This window comes from Macaca mulatta, chromosome 14, assembly GCF_049350105.2.
Source record: "Macaca mulatta isolate MMU2019108-1 chromosome 14, T2T-MMU8v2.0, whole genome shotgun sequence".
Lineage (NCBI taxonomy): Eukaryota > Metazoa > Chordata > Mammalia > Primates > Cercopithecidae > Macaca > Macaca mulatta.
Genome location: NC_133419.1, coordinates 9,571,489 through 9,591,884, shown reverse-complemented (window position 1 = coordinate 9,591,884; position 20,396 = coordinate 9,571,489). Strand labels below are relative to the sequence as shown.

The 20,396-nt window shown below is 52.4% G+C and overlaps 1 protein-coding gene and 1 long non-coding RNA gene across 2 annotated transcripts; one reads left to right on the top strand and one right to left on the bottom strand.

Moving 5' to 3' along the window:
* Positions 1-145: 145 nt before the first annotated feature.
* On the bottom strand, positions 146-7,449 carry MEN1 (menin 1). The gene is given in 12 exon segments (XM_077962338.1): positions 146-1,388; positions 1,604-1,768; positions 2,202-2,337; positions 2,477-2,586; positions 2,588-2,603; positions 2,818-2,954; positions 3,590-3,677; positions 3,758-3,798; positions 4,128-4,256; positions 4,472-4,680; positions 6,544-7,011; positions 7,388-7,449. Coding segments are annotated over 11 exon segments (1,959 nt in total). The 5' UTR covers positions 6,989-7,011; positions 7,388-7,449; the 3' UTR covers positions 146-905.
* Positions 7,450-18,647: 11,198 nt separating this feature from the next.
* LOC144334121 (uncharacterized) lies at positions 18,648-19,552 on the top strand. The gene is made up of 2 exons (XR_013403573.1): positions 18,648-18,935; positions 19,071-19,552. It is a non-coding gene; the product is annotated as an uncharacterized LOC144334121 (long non-coding RNA).
* The last annotated feature ends 844 nt before the right edge of the window (positions 19,553-20,396 follow it).

The window sequence follows — 20,396 nt, the reverse complement described above, 5'->3', positions numbered from 1 at the left end:
TGGAAGCCAGAAGGCAGAGGGAAGAGGGGGCGCTCCACTCCCCGCCCCATCCCCAGTTTCCCAGATGAAACATGGACTTGCGCTTTGTATTTTTTTTTAACAAAATGTATTCATCTTTCTTGGAACTGAAAAATAAATCTATGTACAAAACAGGAAAAGATCAGGCTCCTGTCACCCACTCCCAACCCTCTGCAGATTTCCTCCGGGATGCTCCGAAATGGGCTGGACCTCTGGGAGGTTCCCAGAGGGTCGGAAGGGAGGTCCTGCTCTGATCCGGGGCCAGTTTCGTCAGGAAGAGGGCGGGGCTCAGGATGCTCACAGGCTGGGGGGAGTTTTGTGTCCCAGACTCGGGATAGGAAAGAGAGGAAGCTAGGATTTCCAAATTCTGGAGCAGAACTGAAGTTTTTTGGGGCAGAGGGCTTGGATTCGCAAGATACGGAATTCTGAAGTGTGGAAATATACTCCTAGGGGCTGAGTGGTCTAGGCTCCCAGGCCGGAGGTGGGACCTGTGCTCCTTGGGTTAAGGGTGAAACCTCAGCTCCTACAAGCTGGGAGCAGCCCTGAGTAACGTTGGTCTGGCTCTAGGTGAGCGGTTCCGAGGAGGAGCCTGGGTTTCTAGGGGCTGGGCCTTTAAAGATTGTTAATTAGGACCCAGGGTGAGGTTTCCATTGGCACCCTGGAATTCTGGGAGAAGAGACCTATATTCTAATGACTAGGGCAGAGCCCTGGGTTCTGAGCTGGAGAAAATCGTGGGTTTGATATAGACTCTGCTCGGGACCTGGAACCTTGGGTTTGGGTAGGCATAAGGCCTGTCCCCTTTGGGCTGGGGGCAGAGCATGGGCTCAGAGTTGGGGGACTAAAGGCGGGGCCTGGGTCCCCACAAGCGGTCCAAAGTCCCCAGTAGTTTAGAGGCCTTTGCGCTGCCGCTTGAGGAAAGACAGAGTGTAGTCACTAGGGGTGGACACTTTCTGCTTCTTCATCTGCACTTGTGACTGTGCCGTGAGTTGCAGCTTGATGGCGCTCGAGTTGATCTTGGTGGCCACCAGCAGCTCCTTCATGCCCTTCATCTTCTCACTCTGGAAAGTGAGCACTGGACCCTCTGGCGGTGGTGACGCTGCAGGCGCTGGCACCTGAGCCGTGCTGCCACCTTCAGGGCCTCGGGCTGTGCCAGGGACCGTCCCAGGGGGCTTCCGGGGGGGTCCTGACACTGCACCCTGGCTGGCACCCAGGCCCTTGTCCAGTGCTGGCTTCTTGGGTGGCGGGGGCTCCTCTGGCTTGGACTCCCGCCGTGGGCCCCGCCGCCGGCCTTCCCGGGCTTCCTCGCCCCATGGCTCCTCGGCCTCAGCTGCCTCGGCCTCTCGGCTCACTATGCGCACCTTCTGCCGCACCTGGGCCAGTGGGGAGAACGAGGTGAGAGCAAGGTTGCTGGCCAGTGGCTGGAACTCCAGGACCCTGCTCTGGCCATCCCATGCCACCCAGGGGTCTCAGTCTCACCGGCACCCAAGGGGATGAGCAGATACTGCCCCTGGGCCAAAAAAGTCTGACAAGCCATAGCTGCTGTCACCACCTGTAGTGCCCAGACCTCTGTGCAGCTGTCCCTCACCTGTCCCTCGAAACGGCCTAGGGACTGCACAAGAAAGGTGGCCCAGCCCACGTGCAGCACAGGTGTGGGACTGCCCTCCTCCCATTTGCAGATGCCGTCGTAGAATCGCAGCAGGTGGGCGAAGCACTCAGGGTCCTGGAGGGCAGAACCTTGGCTCTGGGTGCCCTTGACAAGGGGGAAGGGAGGGCACAGGTCAGTCTCTTACCCCTTAGCAGAGGGCACAGGCCAGGCCCCCCACCTAGGCAAAGACCCCTGGCTCCAGAAAAGGTAAGCATAGGTTGAGAACATTCTTAGAACCTCTTTCCTTTTATAAAGCCAATCCGTCGCCAGAAGTTACCATCCCTTATCTCCATCCCTCAGCTGAGGGAGGGAGTCTGGCCATGACACTGAAGGCACAGGGTAGAAACCTCTAAAATACCTTCAGCCCTGTCCAACCTGGGCCCAGGACCTCAGTTATAGCAAAAGGGAACATAGCTCTCTGCTCAGGGCCACCTTCCTCATGCCATCCCTAGTCCCATACATGCAGCCCCCATGGCCTATGGCAGGGAGCCCTGCCCAGGTTGGAGGCTGGACACAGGCTGGAGCTCTAGCCTTTCACCTGGCTCTGCTCCCCCGGCCGCTCCTCGCCCGCCTCCAGCAAGCTGGCTGCCTCCTTCAGCAGGTTGGGGATGACATCATTGGCTACTTCGAAGAACTCCTTGTAGATCTCCTCGTCTTCCCGGCAGTAGTTGTAGCTGTGAGAGCAGTGGGGTCTCTGTAGGATCTGAAGGGGTCTCGCCATGGGGGGTAGCCCCAGGGACCTGGTGGGGGATGGAGCCCAGGTTTCTTCTCCTGGGTCACCCCAGGGGCTGGGGGAGTAGGTGGGGTCCTCACTGCAAAATGATGCTGTCTGGGTCAGCCACAGCAAGAAAGCAAGAATGAGGAGGGGCACAGGGCTGAGGGTGGAGGTCCCACTGCTGGATGATGGTGGTTAAACATTGGGAGGAGATTTGAAGCTGTTCTGAGAAAAAAAAATTAGGAGAAGGGAGGGGGGGGGAGATGTGACACCTTAATCAGGGTCCCTACCTCCTGGGTGATGGTGGCCTTGCTGCCTAGGGACTGGATGGAAAGGGGATGGGGCGTGGGAGCCAGGCCTCAGTCCTGGATGAGGGTGGTTGGAAACTAATGGAGGGGAAGAAAGGACAGGCTGCAGGCCCTAATAGGGGGATCCTCACTCCTGGATGACAGTGGCCGTGTCTGCCCAGGCCTGCAGGGCTTCGCGCACGTTGCGGTTGCGACAGTGGTAGCCAGCCAGGTACATGTAGGGGTAGATGTGTTCATCCCGATAGTAGGTCTTGGCTGAGGCAATGCCCTGGGGGTGAGGCAGAGGATCCTCAGGGAGGCAGCCCCAGCTGCCCTGCTGGCACAAATGCCCCACCAGGGCACACCCAGAAGGGGTCACAGGAAGATCCCAGGGAGTCCTCTCCATCTCCACTCCGACCTCCACTTGCTGCCAGCCCTTCTACCTGGTCTCCTCCCTGGGTCTACAGGACTGCTGGCTGAGGCCTGGGGCAGACTGCAGGGGTGGGGCCTGCCCTCCAAGCTCAGGGTCCTCCTCTTTCCCAGACACTCTTCTACATACACACCAAAGACTTCCAAGCCCAGCCCAATGGCCCTACTCCCCACCTACACCCACCAAGTAAACACCCCCTCCCTCTTCAGTGCTCCTACCACATTTGACCTCTGTTATACTCCAGAAAGGACAGTAAGGAGTGGCAGAAAAGGCAGGGCTGAGGGGACAAATGCAGACCCTGACACTCCCAGGCTGGTGAACCCTGGACACTCCTCGGACAGCCCTGACTGAACTGATTCTGCACACAGTTGACATAAAGTGACACTGGATGGGTGATATCCCCTAACACACAAAGTTCTCATCCACCCAGATGAGGGCCCCTGCCTCAGCCACTGTTGGGGTCTCCCTTCTGCATCCTCCTTAGATGCCCCCACCTTGTGGTAGAGGGTGAGTGGATCTGGCCGGCCAGGGGTGGGCTCCAGCTCCTCCAGATCTGCCAGGTTCCCTAAGGCCATGGGGTACCTAGGAGAGGATCATAATTCAGGCTGCCACCTAGCCCCCTGGCCTCACAAGGCCCAGCCTGGCCACTTCCCTCTACTGACCTTTCCAGATGTCCCAGGTCATAGAGCAGCCAGAGCAGCTTCTAGGAGCCGAAGGAGAGAGTTATGAGCTACGGAACAGGGAGGAGAATGGGTCCTTAGCCTATCGGGCAGAGGTGGGGGTCAGAACAAACAGGGACCACCCACCAGGTAGGAGGGCCAAAATTCTGGGCCATTCTTTAATGGAGTTAAAGCAATTTCACATCTCAATTCCACTCTCCCAAGAGCCCTGGGAAAGGCCAGGCCAGGAATTACTAACCCATATTCCAGCGGGGGAAACTGAAGCTCAGGAAGGGAAAGTGCCCCTACCCAGGGTCCCAGAGCAAGTCAAGTCTGGCCTAGCCCAGTACTGCCCCATTGGCTCAGCCCTCACCTGCTGCAGCTGCAGCAGCTCCAGCGAGTCGGTATGCAGGTCAATGGAAGGGTTGATGGCACACACCATGAATGCCACCTCCATCTTGCGGTCACAGCGCATGTATGATCCTTTCAGGTACAGCCAGCTCTTGAAAGGGGACAAGATCATTATGTCTCATGATGGCCCACCCTGTGCCTTCTTCAGGGAATGACAGCCGGGAAAAGGGGCTCTTCTGTCTTCCCTTCCTGATGTATGTGGGTGGTAATGGGAAGAAAGGGGTGTGGCCCAAGAAAGTGGAGTCCTTTGGTTGGTTTGGGCTACCAGAGTATGAAGGGGACAAGGTTGCAGGGAGGGAACAATACCCGCTCAGCCACACCAGCGTTGACCGTCTGGCCCCTGCGGTCCTCGTTGCCCTTGCCATGCCAGGTGACCTCAGCTGTCTGCTCCCCATTGGGCCCAAACACTACCCAGGCATGATCCTCAGACAGGGCGAGGTGGACATCCCGGAGACCCAGGGCCTGGCAGGCCCCAACCACAGCAAAGGCCACACCGGAGCTGTCCAATTTGGTGCCTGTGGAAGGGGCAGGTAATGAAAGAGGGTCCTCTGTGTTTTGACGTGGGGGAAGGGAGCCAGGTAGTGATGGGCCACACTCCCTCCCACTCCCCTTCCAAGCCTATGCCCCAAACTCAGATTATCCTGCCCACCATCCCTCCATCCCTTCCCTCCCATGTGTTCAAAGCCTCTCTCTCCCTGTTAACACCCTCTATGTCCAACAAGAGACCTTTCTGGATCTCCTGTAGCTGACCCAGCCTTTGGCCCTATCTCGTCTTTCTCTGCAACTCTATTATATATTCTGTGGATTTAAGGATTCTATTTTACTGCACTTATTAGGTTAAAACAGGAATGGCAAATACAGGACACTGGCCAACACTCTCCTGTTATACATCCACCAACAGATAATCCTCATTTATCTCTGCACTCTTTTCCTGCTAATCTGAGAAGCAGCCTCTGAATCCTTCTCAATATGGCACACCAGGATGGGATTGCCAGTCAACCAGGCTTGCTGAAAAGTCTTAAGCCTTTTGAGGTCAAGCCCTCGGTCTGTCTCGAAACATTTTTGGCCGGGCGCGGTGGCTCACACCTGTAATCCTAGCACTTTGGGAGGCCAAGGCGGGTGGATCACGAGGTCAGGAGATCCAGACAATCCTAACACAGTGAAACCCCATCTCTACTAAAAATACAAAAAAAAAATTAGCCAGGTGTGGTGGCGGGCGCCTGTAGTCCCAGCTATTCAGGAGGCTGAGGCAGGAGGCAGGAGAATGGCATGAACCCAGGAGGCAGAGCTTGCAGTGAGCCGAGATTGCGCCACTGCACTCCAGCCCGGACGACAGAGTGAGATTCTGTCTTAGAAAAAAAAAAATTTCATAGGCCACCAGTTGCGGTGGCTCACACCTGTAATCCCAGCAACTGGGAGGCTGAGGCGGGCAGATCACTTGAGCCCAAGAGTTCAAGACCAGTCTGGGCCACATAGTGAGACGCCATCTCTACAAAAAATACAAAAAATTAGCCAGGCGTGGTGGTGAATGCCTGTACTCTCAGCTACTCAAGAGGCTGAGGTAGGAGGATCTCTGTGCCTGGGGAGGTTGAGGCTGCAGTGAGCCATGATCACACCACTGCACTCCAGCCTGGGGGACAGAGTGAGACCCTGTCTCAAAAAAAAAAAACGGCCGGGCGCGGTGGCTCAAGCCTGTAATCCCAGCACTTTGGGAGGCCGAGACGGGCGGATGACGAGGTCAGGAGATCGAGACCATCCTGGCTGACACGGTGAAACCCCGTCTCTACTAAAAAAAATACAAAAACTTAGCCGGGCGAGGTGGCGGGCGCCTGTAGTACCAGCTACTCGGGAGGCTGAGGCAGGAGAATGGCGTAAACCCGGGAGGCGGAGCTTGCAGTGAGCTGAGATCCGGCCAGTGCACTCCAGCCTGGGCGACAGAGCGAGACTCCGTCTCAAAAAAAAAAAAAAAAAAACCACAAAAAACAAAAACAAAAACATCTTCATAACTATTATTTTGTTTAACTGCCTCAAATGCAACCCAATTTCATCTTCTTGCCCCCTAAATCTGCTGCCACCCTCTGTATCTCATGCTTAGAACTGCTGTAACTGTTCAGTGGCAGGGGTGGAGGTGCTGAGGGGGCAGAGGTGAGGTGGATGGTTTGGAGCCAAGTGATCAGGCTTCACTTCCAGCCCTGCCATGCCGTGTGTGACTTTGGCACATCATTTCCCCTCTCTGGGCTTCAGTTTCCCAACTGCAAAGAGGAAAATAACACCTGCCCAACCTCACAAGGCTTACAGTTCTCAAAAGGGTTCTGTAAACCACGGAGGGTTTTGAAGAAGTGGGTCATGGATAAGATTCCCACCTACTGGGCTCCAACCTGTGATGAAGCTGAAGAGGGACTGGATGTGGGCTCGATCCTTGAAGTAGGAGCGGCTGAGGCTGTTCCATATGACATCGGAGACCTTCTTCACCAGCTCACGGCTGGAGACACCCCCTTCTCGAGGATAGAGGGACAGGTCGACGGCGCCTCGGATCTGGGCGGTGAAGCGGGCATAGAGGGCGGCGATGATAGACAGGTCGGCCACGGGAAAGTAGGTGAGGCCGCCAGGCGGGTCGGGGGCGGGGCTGGGCTGGAAGGTGAGCTCGGGAACGTTGGTGGGGATGACGCGGTTGACAGCCAGAAAATGCTCCACGAAGCCCAGCACCAAGGAAAGGAGCACCAGGTCCGGCTCCTCTCGGCCCAGCTCGGCAGCAAACAGGCGCACCACGTCGTCGATGGAGCGCAGCGGGAACAGCGTCTTCTGGGCGGCCTTCAGCCCCATGGCGGCGGGCGGCGGGCGGCGGCCTGCAGGCAAGCCGCGGGAGGGAGGGTCGGGCAGGTTCGGCCGGGGAGCCCCCTCCCAGGGTCCGCTAAGTTTCCACCCTCCGACACACGCACAGCTCCCCTGCTTCCCCACCCTCCTCAGCCTCTGCTCACCGGCTTCCCCTCTTTTGTCGGTGAGACCCCTCAGCCGAGACTGCAGAGCCTTTTTGTCCCCCACAATTCCGGGACGCCCGGTACCCGATGGGGTGCGCCTCAAGGACCCCAATGAGGAGCCCCAATGGCCGCCCCGCCCCCTCTACGACTGTGCCCCCGGGGCCCTAGAGTCCGCCCAGAAAGCGCACCCAGGCCAAGCCCCCAAACCCCAAGGAGAGTCCTCGCCTCGGTACCCCTCGCCCACCTCCGCGCTTACATCCCACACAAGGCACCGCGGCCCACGCCGCCCGGAGCCTGCTGGGACATGAAGTCCCGCCCCTAGGGTCGCACTACCCGCCGGGAAGTGGAGTCTGGGCCCACCCCTGCCCCCGCCGAATCTGGAAATAGTTGCGGGCCGGGCCGCCGCGCGGTGGCTTCTGGGATCTCTAGGTCCGCGGCTCCGGATGCCTCCTTCCCGAGACACTCAGGGATTGGTCCTTCCCTTCAAGCCGACCAGGCAGGAAGCGAGTCCGCAGTGCCTTCTGGGAAATGTAGTCCAGGGGCACTACCTGCAGACTCAGGGTGGCAGGTCACCGAGCTTCTGCCGGTTTTGCTGTCACGGGTCAGTCGGCAAGTTATGAGGAAAAAGATCAAGTTGCTTGATCCAGAACAATTTTAAATAAAACGATGTGAGGAAAACAGATACTTTTAAACACTTACAGAGAATAAATGTGTTCAACCGCTTTAGCTGGGTATCAGTGTCTGTTAACAAATAAATATGGGCCGGGCGCGGTGGCTCACGCCTGTAATCCCAGCACTTTGAGAGGCCGAGGCGGGCGGATCACGAGGTCAGGAGATCGAAACCATCCTGGCTAACACGGTGAAACCCCCGTCTGTACTAAAAAAATATATATATAATTAGCCGGGAGTGGTGGCGGGCGCCTGTAGTCCCAGCTACTCGGAAGGCTGAGGCAGGAGAATGGCGTGAACCCGGGAGGCAGAGCTTGAAGTGAACCGAGATCGAGCCACTGCACTCCAGTCTGGGCGACAGTGTGAGACTCTGACTCAAAAAAAAAAAAAGAAAAAAGAAAAAAAAGAAAAACGTGGCAAGAATAGCTTTTGTTTGTTTGTTCTGAGACACAGTCTTTCTCTTTCGCCCAGGCTGGAGTGCAATGGCTCGGTCTTGGCTCACTGCAGCCTTGACTTCACGGGCTCAAGCAATTCTCGTGCCTCAGCCTCCCAAGTAGCTGGGACCACAGGCGTGCGCCACCACTCCCACCTAATTTTGTGTGTGTGTGCATATACCTAAATATATATACATATAAAACACACACACACACATATATCTATATAGTTTTTTTTTTTTTTTTTTTTGGCAGAGACAGGGATTCCCAGCTACTTGAGAGGCTGAGGCGGGGGAATTCCTTGAACCTGGGAGGTGGAGGTTTCAGTGAGCCAAGATCTTGCCACTGCACTCCAGCCTGGGCAACAGAGTGAGACTCTGTCTTAAAAAAACATCCCGGCCGGGCGCGGTGGCTCACGCCTGTAATCCCTGCACTTTGGGAGGCCCAGGCGGGTGGATCACGAGGTCAGGAGATCGAGACCATCCTGGCTAACACGGTGAAACCTCGTCTCTACTAAAATATAAAAAATTAGCCGGGCGCGGTGGCGGGCGCCTGTAGTCCCAGCTACTCGGGAGGCTGAGGCAGGAGAATGGCACGAACCCGGGAGGCGGAGCTTGCAGTGAGCGGAGATGTGCCACTGTACTCCAGCCTGGGGGACAGAGTGAAGACTCCACCTCAAAAAAAAAAAAAAAAAAGGCCCCAGTAGCTGGGATTACAGGTGTCCGCCACCACACCCAGATCATTTTTTGTATTTTAAGTAGAGATGGGGTTTCACCATGTTGGCCAGGCTGGTCTCGAACCCCTAACTTCAAGTGATCTGCATGCCTCGGCCTCCCTAAGTGCTAAGATTACAAGCATGAACCACTGTATCCAGCCAAAGAGTAGTTATTTGTTTGTTTATTTGTTTTGAGACAGAGTCTTACTCCGTTGCCCAGGCTGGAGTGCAGTGGTGAGATCTCGGCTCACTGCAACCTCTGCCTCCCAGGTTCAAGTGATTCTTCTGCCTCAGCCTCCCAAGTAGCCGGGATTACAGGCGCCTGCCACCACACTTGGCTAATTTTTGTATTTTTAGTAGAGACAGAAGTTTCACCATCTTGATCAGGCTGGTCTCAAACTCCTGACCTTAAGTGATCCTCCCACCTCGGCCTCCCAAACTGCTAGGATTACAGGTATAAGCCACTGTGCCCGGCCTATATCAACAACATTTTAAAACTTTGAAACAATACTAAATTTCCACAGCCACTCATGTATTCACTTATTCATTCAAAAAACCAGATTTTTGGTACTTACCATGGGCCAAGTTCCAGACACTGGGTATAGAGCAGTAAATAAAACAGATCAAATTCCTGCTATTTCACCTCTTCACCTCTCTGGATTTTCTTCAAAATTTATAACCCTTCTCTAATCATGAGAAAACATCTGGCAAAACAGAGTTGAGGGACAGTCTACAAAATACCTGACCAGTATATCTCAATAGTGTCAAGTTCATGCCAGGCTCATACCTGTAATTACAACACTTTGGGAAGCTGAAGCAGGAGGATTGCTTGGGGCCAGGAGTTCAAGACCATCCCGGGCAACATAGGGAGACCCCGACTCTACAAAAACAAAACATTGACCGGGTGTGGTGGTGCTCACCTGTAGTCCCAGCTACTCAGAAGGCTGAGGCAGGAGGATCATGTGAGCCCAGGAGGTCAAGACTGCAGTGAGCCGTGGTCATGGCAGTGTACTCCAGCCTGGGCAACACAGTGAGACCCTGCCTCAAAAACAAAAAACAAAACAAATCAAAAGAGCCAAGGTCATGAAAAATAAGGAAGGACCCACAAATCGTTGCAGATGAGAAACTAAGGAGACAGAACAACTAAATGCAATGTGGTGTTCTGGATCAAATCCTGGAACAGAAAAAGGACATCAGTAGAAAAACTAGTAAACAGGGTAACCAACTTTCCCAATTGGCCCAGAACTGAGGCAACTCAGGAGTATAGGATAGGACTTTGTGTTTTATTTTATTTATTTATTTGTTTATTTATTTATGTATTTATTTATTTGACAGCATTGCTGTGTCACCCAGGCTGGAGTACAATGGCATGATCTTGGCTCACTGCAACCTCTGCCTCCCAGGTTTAAGTGACTCTCTTGTCTCAGCCTCCTGAGTAGCTGGGATTACAGGCCCCCGCCACCACACCCGGCTAGTTTTTGTATTTTTAGTAGAGATGGGGTTTCACCATGTTGACCAGACTGGTCTTGAACACCTGGTCTTACGTGATCCACCTGCCTTGGCCTTCCAGAAGTTCTGGCATTACAGGCCTTAGCCACTTTGTGTTTTAAAAACAGTCAAGGCTGAGTGCAGTGGCTCACACCTGTAATCCCAGGGCTTTGACATGCCAAGGCAGAAAGACTGCTTGAGGCCAAAATTCCAGACCAGCCCGAGCAACAAAGCAAGACCCTATCTCTACAAAAAAAAAAAAAAAAAATTTAAATTAGTCAAACACAGTGGTGTGCACTAGGTAGTCCCAGCTACTCAGGAAGCTCAGGCACGAGTTTGAGGCTGCAGTGAGCTGTGATCGCACCACTACATTCCAGCCTAACACAGTGAAATCCTGTTCCCAAAAACAACAACAAAAAAAACAAAAACCAGACCAGGCGTGGAGGCTCACGCCTGTAATCCCAGCACTTTGAGAGGCTGAGGCGGACGGATCACTTGAGGTCAGGAGTTCGAGACCAGCCTGGCCAACATGGTGAAAGCCTTGACACGGTGAAACCCCATGTCTACTAAAAATACAAAAATTAGCTGGGTGTGGTGGCAGGTGCCTGTAATCCCAGCTATTCGGGAGGCTGAGGCAGGAGAATTGCTTGAACCCAGGAGGTGGCGGTTGCAGTGAACCGAGAGTATGCCACTGCACTTCAGCCTAGGTGACAGAGCAAGAAAAAGAAAAAAAAAGTATTTTAGCTGGGTGTGGTGGTGTGTGCCTGTGGTCCTAGCTACTCCGGAGGTGGAAGTGGAAGGATCTTTTCAGCTCAGGAGTTTGAGACCAGACTGGGTAACATAGTGAGACCTCGTTTCCACAAAAAAATTTTAAAAAGTATCTGGGCATATTAGCATATGCCTGTAGTCCCAGCTCCTCAGGAGGCTGAGGTGAGAGGATCAATTGAGCCTGGGAGGTTTATAGTGGGCCAACATCGTGCCACTGCACACCAGGCTGGGTGACAAAGCAAGACCCTGTCTCAAAATAAACAAATAATTTTTAAGGTTTTTTTTTTTTTTTTTTTTTTTAGACGGAGTCTCGCTCTGTTGCCCAGACTGGAGTGCAGTGGTCGAATCTCAGCTCACTGCAAGCTCCGCCTCCCGGGTTCACACCATTCTCCTGCCTCAGCCTCCCAAGTAGCTGGGACTACAGGCGCCCGCCACCATACCCGGCTAATTTTTTGTGTTTTTAGTAGAGACGGGGTTTCACCGTGTTAGCCAGGATGGTCTCGATCTCCTGACCTCGTGATCCACCCGCCTCCGCCTCCCAAAGTGCTGGGATTACAGGCGTGAGCCACCGCGCCCGGCCAAGGTTTTTTTAAAAAAGGTCGCTTGGCCGGGCGCGGTGGCTCAAGCCTGTAATCCCAGCACTTTGGGAGGCCGAGATGGGTGGATCACGAGGTCAGGAGATCGAGACCAACCTGGTGAACATGGTGAAACCCCGTCTCTACTAAAAAATACAAAAAACTAGCCGGGCGAGCTGGCGGCGCCTGTAGTCCCAGCTACTCGGGAGGCTGAGGCAGGAGAATGGCGTGAACCCGGGAGGCGGAGCTTGCAGTGAGCTGAGATCCGGCCACTGCAACTCCAGCCCGGGAGACAGAGCGAGACTCCGTCTCAAAAAAATAAAAAAAATAATAATAATAAAAAAATAAAAAATAAAAAAAAATTAAAAAGGTCACTGCCTGAATGAGAGCAAAGTTACATTTAATGGAGTAGACAGACAAGATATACAAGAAATAAATGTAATGTGTAATATATTAGGAAATAGTCATTGTTTTATTTTTTAAATTTCTGTAGAGAGGGAGATCTTGCTATATTGCCCAGACTAGTCTGGAGCTCCTGGCCTCAAGTGATCCTCCTGCCCCAGCCTCCCAAAGTGTTGGGATTATAGGCATGAGCCACCATACCATACCCAGCGTGAAAATAATCATTGATAAGGAAAAAAAGATAAAACAAAGAAAAGGGATAGGAGTGCTGAGGAAGTGGCCAGGCACGGTGGCTCACGCCTGTAATCCCAGCACTTTGGGAGGCTGAGGCGGGCAGATCACTAGGTCAGGAGTTTGGAACCAGACTGACCAACATGGCAAAACCCCGTCTCTACTAAAAATACAAAAATTAGCCGGGCGCGGTGGCACATGCCTGTAGTCCCAGCTACTCGGGAGGCTGAGGCAGGAGAATCGCTTGAACCTGGGAGTTGGAGGTTGCAGTGAGCCGAGATCACACCACTGCACTCTAGCCTGGATGACAGAGCGAGACTCTGTCTCAAATTAAAAAAAAATTTTTTTAATTAACAATTAAAAAGAGCACTTTGGGAGCAAAAGTCTTGTGGGTTTGGGCTCAGGACCAATGGGAGGAAAGAAGTTGGAGACAGTGATAATACACAAGTCTTTTGGGCTCTTTGCAGCAAAGGGAAGGAGGAAGATGAGAGGGCATTGAACAGCTGGAGAAAAGGGGGGTGGAAAAGATTACTGCTGGTTAATAAGAGAATTGTGGCAGTGATGGCCTTGGACAGAGAGTGGGAATGCGTTCCCGACTGGCAGGAGCCTTGGCTAGGAGCACAGGCAGTTTATCCACGAGGACTGGAAAGAAGGCCTCTACTACCTGGGCGTATGTGGTGGGCAATTAGATTTTCTCAGCGAAATGGGAAGCCCAGTGGGTTACCATCTCCTTTCCAGATGTCTGCCGGGTTCCCCACCTTCACAATATTACTCAAACGTCACCTCAAAAAGGCTGACACAGACCTGACCATTCTACTTCAAATCATACCCTCCACTCGAAATTCCTGTATCCATCCCTCAACCCTGCTCTGCGTTTCTTTTTTTGTTTTTGTTTTGTTTTTCTGAAACGGAGTCTCACCCTGTCACCCAGGCTAGAGTGCAGTGACTGGATCTTGGCTCACTGCAACCTCTGCCTCCCAGGTTCAAGGGATGCTCCTGCCTCAGCCTCTTCAGGTGCACTTCAGGTGCCCGCCACCACACCTGGCTAATTTTTGTGTTTTTAGGAGAGACGGGGTTTTGCCATGTTGGCCAGGCTGGTCTCGAACTCCTGACCTCAGGTGATCCGCCCACTTCAGCCTCCCAAAGTGCTGGGCTTACAGGCATGAGCCACCGCGGCCAGCCCCCTTTTTTGTTTGTTTGTTTGTTTTGTTAGCATTAACACCTAGACAGAGGCTCTCGAAGGAGGCACTGTTGACGCTTGAGGCCAGGTCATTCTCTGTGACTGCAGCCGTCCTGTGCGTTGTAGGATGATGAGCAGCATCTGTGGTTTCTGCCCACTGGATGCCACCAGTTCAGCACCCACAGTGGGGACAACTAAAAATGTCTCCAGACGTTGCCAAATATCCCCTGGGATGCCAAAGTAACCCCAGGTTGAGAACCACTATTCTAACGTACGATATGACCACTTTGTTTCTCTGTTTTGAGACTCTGTTGCCCAGGCTGATGTGCAGCAGTGCAATCATGGTTCACTGCAGCTTTGACCTCCTGGGCTCAAGGCAGTCCTCCTACTTCAGCCTCCCAAGTGCTGGGATTACAGGCACGAGTCACCATGCCCGGCCTGATTTACTTATTGTTTGTCCCCTACCACCAGAAGATAAGCTCTACAGGACAGGAAATGTGTCTGTCGTGTTCACTGATGTGTACCCTGGGCCTAGAATAGTGTCTGGCACATAATAGGTGTTCAACAAATATTTGCTAAAGAAATACATGCATTGAAAGCAGTAGGGATATTTTATTTTATTTTATTTTATTTATTTTATTTTATTATTTTTGAGACAGAGTCTCGCTCTGTCGCCCAGGCTGGAGTGCAATGGTGCGATCTCCACTCACTGCAAGCTCCGTCTCCCGGGTTCACGCCATTCTCCTGCCTCAGCCTCCCGTGTAGCTAAGACTACGGGCGCCCGCCACCGTGCCTAGCTAATTTTGGTATTTTTAGTATAGACGGGGTTTCACCGTGTTAGCCAGGATGGTCTTGATCTCCTGACCTCGTGATCCACCCGTCTTGGCCTCCCAAAGTGCTGGAATTACAGGCGTGAGCCACCGCGCCCGGCCTATTTTATTTTTTAAGATGGAGTCTCCCTCTGTCTCCCAGGTTGCAGTGCAGTGGTGCAATCTCGGCTCACTGCAACCTCCATCTACCGGATTCATGCGATTCTCCTGCCTCAGCCTCCTGAGTATCTGGGATTACAGGCACCTGCCACCATGCCCAGCTAATTTTTGTATTTTTAGTAGAGACAGGGCTTTGCCATGTTGGCGAGGCTGGTTTCAAACTCCTGACTTCAGGTGATTAATCTGCTTCGGCCTCCCAAAGTGCTGGGGATTACAGGCATGAGCCATTGCACCTGGCCAAAGCAGTCATTATTAATGATTGACCTGGAGTGTAGGCTGGGTGAGGAGGCATGTAAGGACAAGGGAAGAGTGAAGGACAGCAAATGTGTAGTAATATCAGTGGGTTGTAGGTTTCTGTGGGGTCAACAGTCAATTGGAGTTGGGGTGCTAGAATGGGCTGGAAAGAGAGGCATGTTGGTTAGAGAGTAGGATGCTTGGCCAGGCGCAGTGGCTCACACCTGTAATCCCAGCACTTTGGGAGGCCAAGGCAGGTGGATCACCTGAGGTCAGGAGTTTGAGACTAGCCTGGCCAACATGGCAAAACCCCGTCTCTACTAAAAATACAAAAGAATTAGCCAGGCGTGGTGGTGGGCACCTGTAATCCCAGCTGCTTAGGAGGCTGAGGTCTGAGAATTGCTTGAACCCAGGAGGCGGAGGTTGCATTGAGCCGAGATCACACCACTGCACTCCAGCCCAGGTGACAGAGTGAGACTCCATCCCAAAAGACATAAATAAATAAATAAATAAATAAATAAATAAATAATAAAAATTATGAATGATAATTTACAATTCTTTCACACGGACTCTTTGAAATCTGGTATGTGTTTTGTACTCACAGCATATCTCAACTGGGGAGAGATGCAGTGCTCTGTGGCCATATGCGGCTGCTGGCTCCTGTATAAGACAGCGTGGCTAGTGAGTGGCTGAGGTAGGATAGATGACAAGATCCGGTAGGAAGAGGGCTTCAAGGAACTGGGAGGCCCAGCATAGATATCAACATGTCTAAGAATTAAGACAGAAGTAGGTTGGAGGAATGGCAAGCCAGGAACAAATTATCTAGAACTGGGCCATCATGGGTTGGGAGATGTCAGAAACCAAGTAGGTGGCGTCAGATGATAATTGGAGTTCAAATCTGAGTGTCTGAAAGGAGGAGGTGAAGTACTATCTTGGGCAGAAAAAAAAATTAAAAAGAAACCAAAAGAGAGGGAGCAGAATGTCTATAAGTGATGAGGATTATGGAGGATGCCTACCCCAAATCTTCCAGGCCCATCGCAGGAGGGGTGTAGAAAGCCTGCCAGGGGCTGCTGGGGAGACGGTAGGGGCGGTGACCTCAGGAGTCCAGGGTTTCTGCTAGAGCAGAAGGGATAGGAACTGTTTGGAGAAGGCAGTGAAGACAAGGAGATTTTGCTAACGATGGACCATCACCTCCAGAGGGGACAGAGGACATCTGCCAGGAGCTGGGGAGGGATGGAGATGGGGTCAGAAAAGGGGATGGCCAGGGTTGTGCAGAACCTGGAACATCTGAGCCTCCTGTGGCGAATCTGACGCACAGCAATAAAGGGCAGGACCACTTATGAGGGTTTCAAGGTTGGCTGGGGGTTGCGGGGCCCAGCTGTGAGTGTGAGGACAGGGGTGGAAGGGTCTGAAGCTCCAACGGGATTTCCGCTGCTAAAGACAAGGAGGCCCTGGGAGGGCGGTCCCTCTGGACATCGCCAATACGTGTATGTGTGGAACAAACTAACAGAAAGTAATCTCATGGGCTGAGGGGAGGGAGTCAAAGGGGAATTCAGCCCCTAATTTCTTTTCCAAAAAATTTTGTGTATTGTTGTAATTAAAATTAATTTAAAATAGCACCAGCTAGGTATATGCTGCTTTTTTTTTTTTTTTTCTTTTTTTTTTTTTTTTTTTGAGACGGAGTCTCACTCTGTCGCCCAGGCTGGAGTGCAGTGGCCGGATCTCAGCTCACTGCAAGCTCCGCCTCCCGGGTTCACGCCATTCTCCTGCCTCAGCCTCCCGAGTAGCTGGGACTACAGGCGCCCGCCACCTCGCCCGGCTAGTTTTTTGTACTTTTTAGTAGAGACGGGGTTTCACCGTGTTAGCCAGGATGGTCTCGATCTCCCGACCTCGTGATCCGCCCGTCTCGGCCTCCCAAAGTGCTGGGATTACAGGCTTGAGCCACCGCGCCCGGCCTGTTTTTTTTTTTTTCTTTTTTTGAGATGGAGTCTCACTTTGTCGCCCAGGCTGGAGTGAAATGGCACGATCTCGGCTCACTGCAAGCTCCGCGTCCCGGGTTCAAGCCATTCTTCTGCCTCAGCCTCTGGAGTAGGTGGGACTACAGGCGTGTGCCACCATGCCCAGCTAATTTTTGTATTTTTAGTAGAGATTGGGTTTCACCATGTTGGCCAGGATGGTCTCAATCTCCTGACCTCATGATCTGCCCACCTCAGCCTCCCAAAGTGCTGGGATTACAGATGTGAGCCACCGCACCCAGCTAGATAATATTCTTGACTTAAAAAGTTTAATCTAGGGGGCAATGGAAAAATAAATAAATAAAAAGTTTAATCTAGTTCAGATGCGGTGGGCCACCCCTGTAGTCCTGGCACTTTTGGGAGGCCGAGGCCAGAGAGTCACTTGAGGTCAGGAGTTCAAGACCAACCTGGGCAACATAATAAGACCCTGTCTCTACAAAAAAAAAAAAAAAAAAAAAAAAAAAAAAAAAAAAAAACTTTGCCAGGCATGGGCCTGTAATCCCAGTTAGTTGAGAGGCTGAGGCAGGAGGATCACTTGAGCCCAGTAATTCAAGACTACAATGAACTATGATTGTGCCACTGCACTCCAGCCTGGGTGACAGGGCCATGTTAGGCAACAGGGTTGTGCCATGTTGTGGAGGCTGGTCTCAAATTCCTGGCCTTAAGTGATCCTCCCACCTCGGCCTCCCAAATAACTTTTTTTTTTTGAGACGGAGTCTCGCTTTCTCGCCCAGGCTGGAGTGCAGTGGCCGGGTCCCAGCTCACTACAAGCTCCGCCTCCCGGGTTTACGCCATTCTCCTGCCTCAGCCTCCCGAGTAGCTGGGACTACAGGCGCCCACCACCTCACCCGGCTAGTTTTTTGTATGTTTTTTAGTAGAGATGGGGTTTCACCGTGTTAGCCAGGATGGTCTCGATCTCCTAACCTTGTGATCTGCCCGTCTCAGCCTCCCAAAGTCCTGGGATTACAGACTTGAGCCACCGCGCCCGGCCGCCAAGTAACATTTTTGACACAACTGTACCACAAAGTAGGTGACTTAAACAACATAACTGTTGTGGCCAATTTTTTATTTTTTGTAGAGACAGGGTCTCGCTATATTGCCTAGGCTGGTCTTGAACTCTGGGCTCAAGCAATCCTCCCACCTCAGCCTCTCAAAGTGTTGGGATTACAGGTGTGAGTGATTGTACCAGGCCTGGCTCCTTTTTTTTTTTTTTTTTTGAGACGGAGTCTCGCTCTGCTGCCCAGGCTGGAGTGCAGTGGCCGGATCTCAGCTCACTGCAAGCTCCGCCTCCCGGGTTTACGCCATTCTCCTGCCTCAGCCTCCCGAGTAGCTGGGACTACAGGCGCCCACCACCTCGCCCAGCTAGTTTTTTTTTGGCATTTTTTAGTAGAGACAGGGTTTCACCATGTTAGCCAGGATGGTCTCGATCTCCTGACCTCGTGATCTGCCCGTCTTGGCCTCCCAAAGTGCTGGGATTATAGGCTTGAGCCACCGCACCCGGCCAGGCCTGGCTTCTTATTCTTAAGACATAATTTCTGAAATATTTAGATGTGAAGTTCAAGATGTCTGCAACTTACTTTCAATGGTTTAACAAAATATATGCTACACAGATAGAAAGTAGCAGCAGCAAAATGTTTATTGGTGGATCTACGGGAAGAGTATATGGAGTCTCACTGTGTTGCCCAGGCTGGAGTGCAGTAGTGAGATTTCAGCTCACTGAAACCTCTGCCTCCCAGGTTCAAGTGATTCCCCCGTCTTAGCCTCCCAAGTAGCTGGGACTACAGGCACCCACCACCACGGCTAGCTAATTTTTTTTTTTTTTTTTGTATTTTTAGTAGAGACAGGGTTTCACCATGCTGGCCAGGCTAGTTTTGAACTCCTGACCTCAGGTGATCCACCCATCTCGGCCTCCCAAAGTGCTAGGGTTATAGACGTGAGCCACCACGCCCAGACTTTTTTTATTTTTTGAGACGGAGTATCACTCTGTCACCCAGGCTGGAGTGCAGTGGCATGATCTCAGCTCACTGCAAGCTCCACCTCTCTGGTTCAAGTGATTATCCTGCCTCAGCTTCCTGAGTAGCTGGGATTCCAGGTGCGCACCACTATGCTCAGCTAATTTTTGTATTTTTAGCAAAGACGAGGTTTCACAATGTTGGCCAGACCAATGTTGAACTCCCAACCTCAGGTGATCTGCCTGCCTCAGCCTCCCAAAGTGCTGGGATTACAGGCGTGAGCCACAGTGCTTGGCCAGAGTTCGTATTCTTTCCATCTTGCTGCAGGTTTGAAATTTGTTAACATAAAATATTGGGAGAAAATTAATTTTTTAGAAGTGTAAAAATTTGTAAATCTGAAAGTCTTTTGGCTGAATTATTGCTGGGCGCTGGGAAGCAGCCGTTTCTCCAGTTTAGTGAGGGACGGCTCCAGGTCTCAGCTTGCCATAGGCCTGAGTATCTCTGCACAGGACTCTCTGAGTCTCTGCACCTCAGTAGGCCGAAGAAATATTTCCTGAGTGGGCCGAAGGCATTTTCCAGCACGATCTCACCAGTCTCACCAGAACCTCCCATGAGATAGTTTTTTTTTCTTTTTTTTGTTTTTTGCAGGGTCTTTCTCTGTTGCCCAGGCTGGAGTGCAGTGGTGCAAACATAGCTCACTGCAGCTTCTAACTCCTGGCCTCAAGAGATCTTCCCACCTCAGCCTCCCAAAGTGCTAAGATTATAGGTGTGAGCCACCTCACCCAGCCTGTGATAAGTTTTATTTTATTTTATTTTGAGACAGGGTCTTGCTCTGTCACCCAGGCCGGAGTGCAGTCGCGTGCTCTGGGCTCACCGCAACCTCTGCCTCCTGGGTTTAAGCCATTCTCCTGCCTCAGCCTCCTGAGTAGCTGGGATTATAGGCATGCCACCACACCCGGCTAATTTTTGTATTTTTAGTAGAGACAGGGTTTCACCACGTTGGTCAGGCTAGTCTTGAACTCATCCGCCCACCTCGGCCTCCCAAAGTGCTGGGACTACAGGTGTGAGCCACCGTGCCGGCGCTGGGATAAGTTTAATGATTCCCATTTACAGATGTGGAAACTGAGGCCAGGTAACTTGCCCGTGGCTGCATAACTAGACCAGAATCCAGGCTGCCTGATTCTCATGCCTGGGCCCCTAACCAGGCCCTAAAATTCCAGACACCCTCCAATCCCCATTCCCAACCACTTAGTGGCCCCCAGTCTCTTTTCAGTACTTTCCCCTAGCTTTAGGGCCTGCGATACGCCTCAGAGCATAGCCATCAACTGCCCCAGGCCTGCCCTGACTCTAGAGCACACTCCTTCCCCTCCTTCCCCATTCAGCCCAGCCTTGAGGCCTGGGTCCTGCTAAGTGTTGGACCCCCCAGCTAAGAATAAGTGAAACCCCTCTCAGACCTTCCCCTGCTCCCTTTTCATCAGCCTCACCTGGGTGGGCAGCAGGGCACTGGATACCCATGGTGTGCCCTTCGGATCCACTTCCCTCTTCTCCACCCTGCTCTGTGCCAAGACTGGCCACTACAACCTACAGTTACTGAGTTCTCT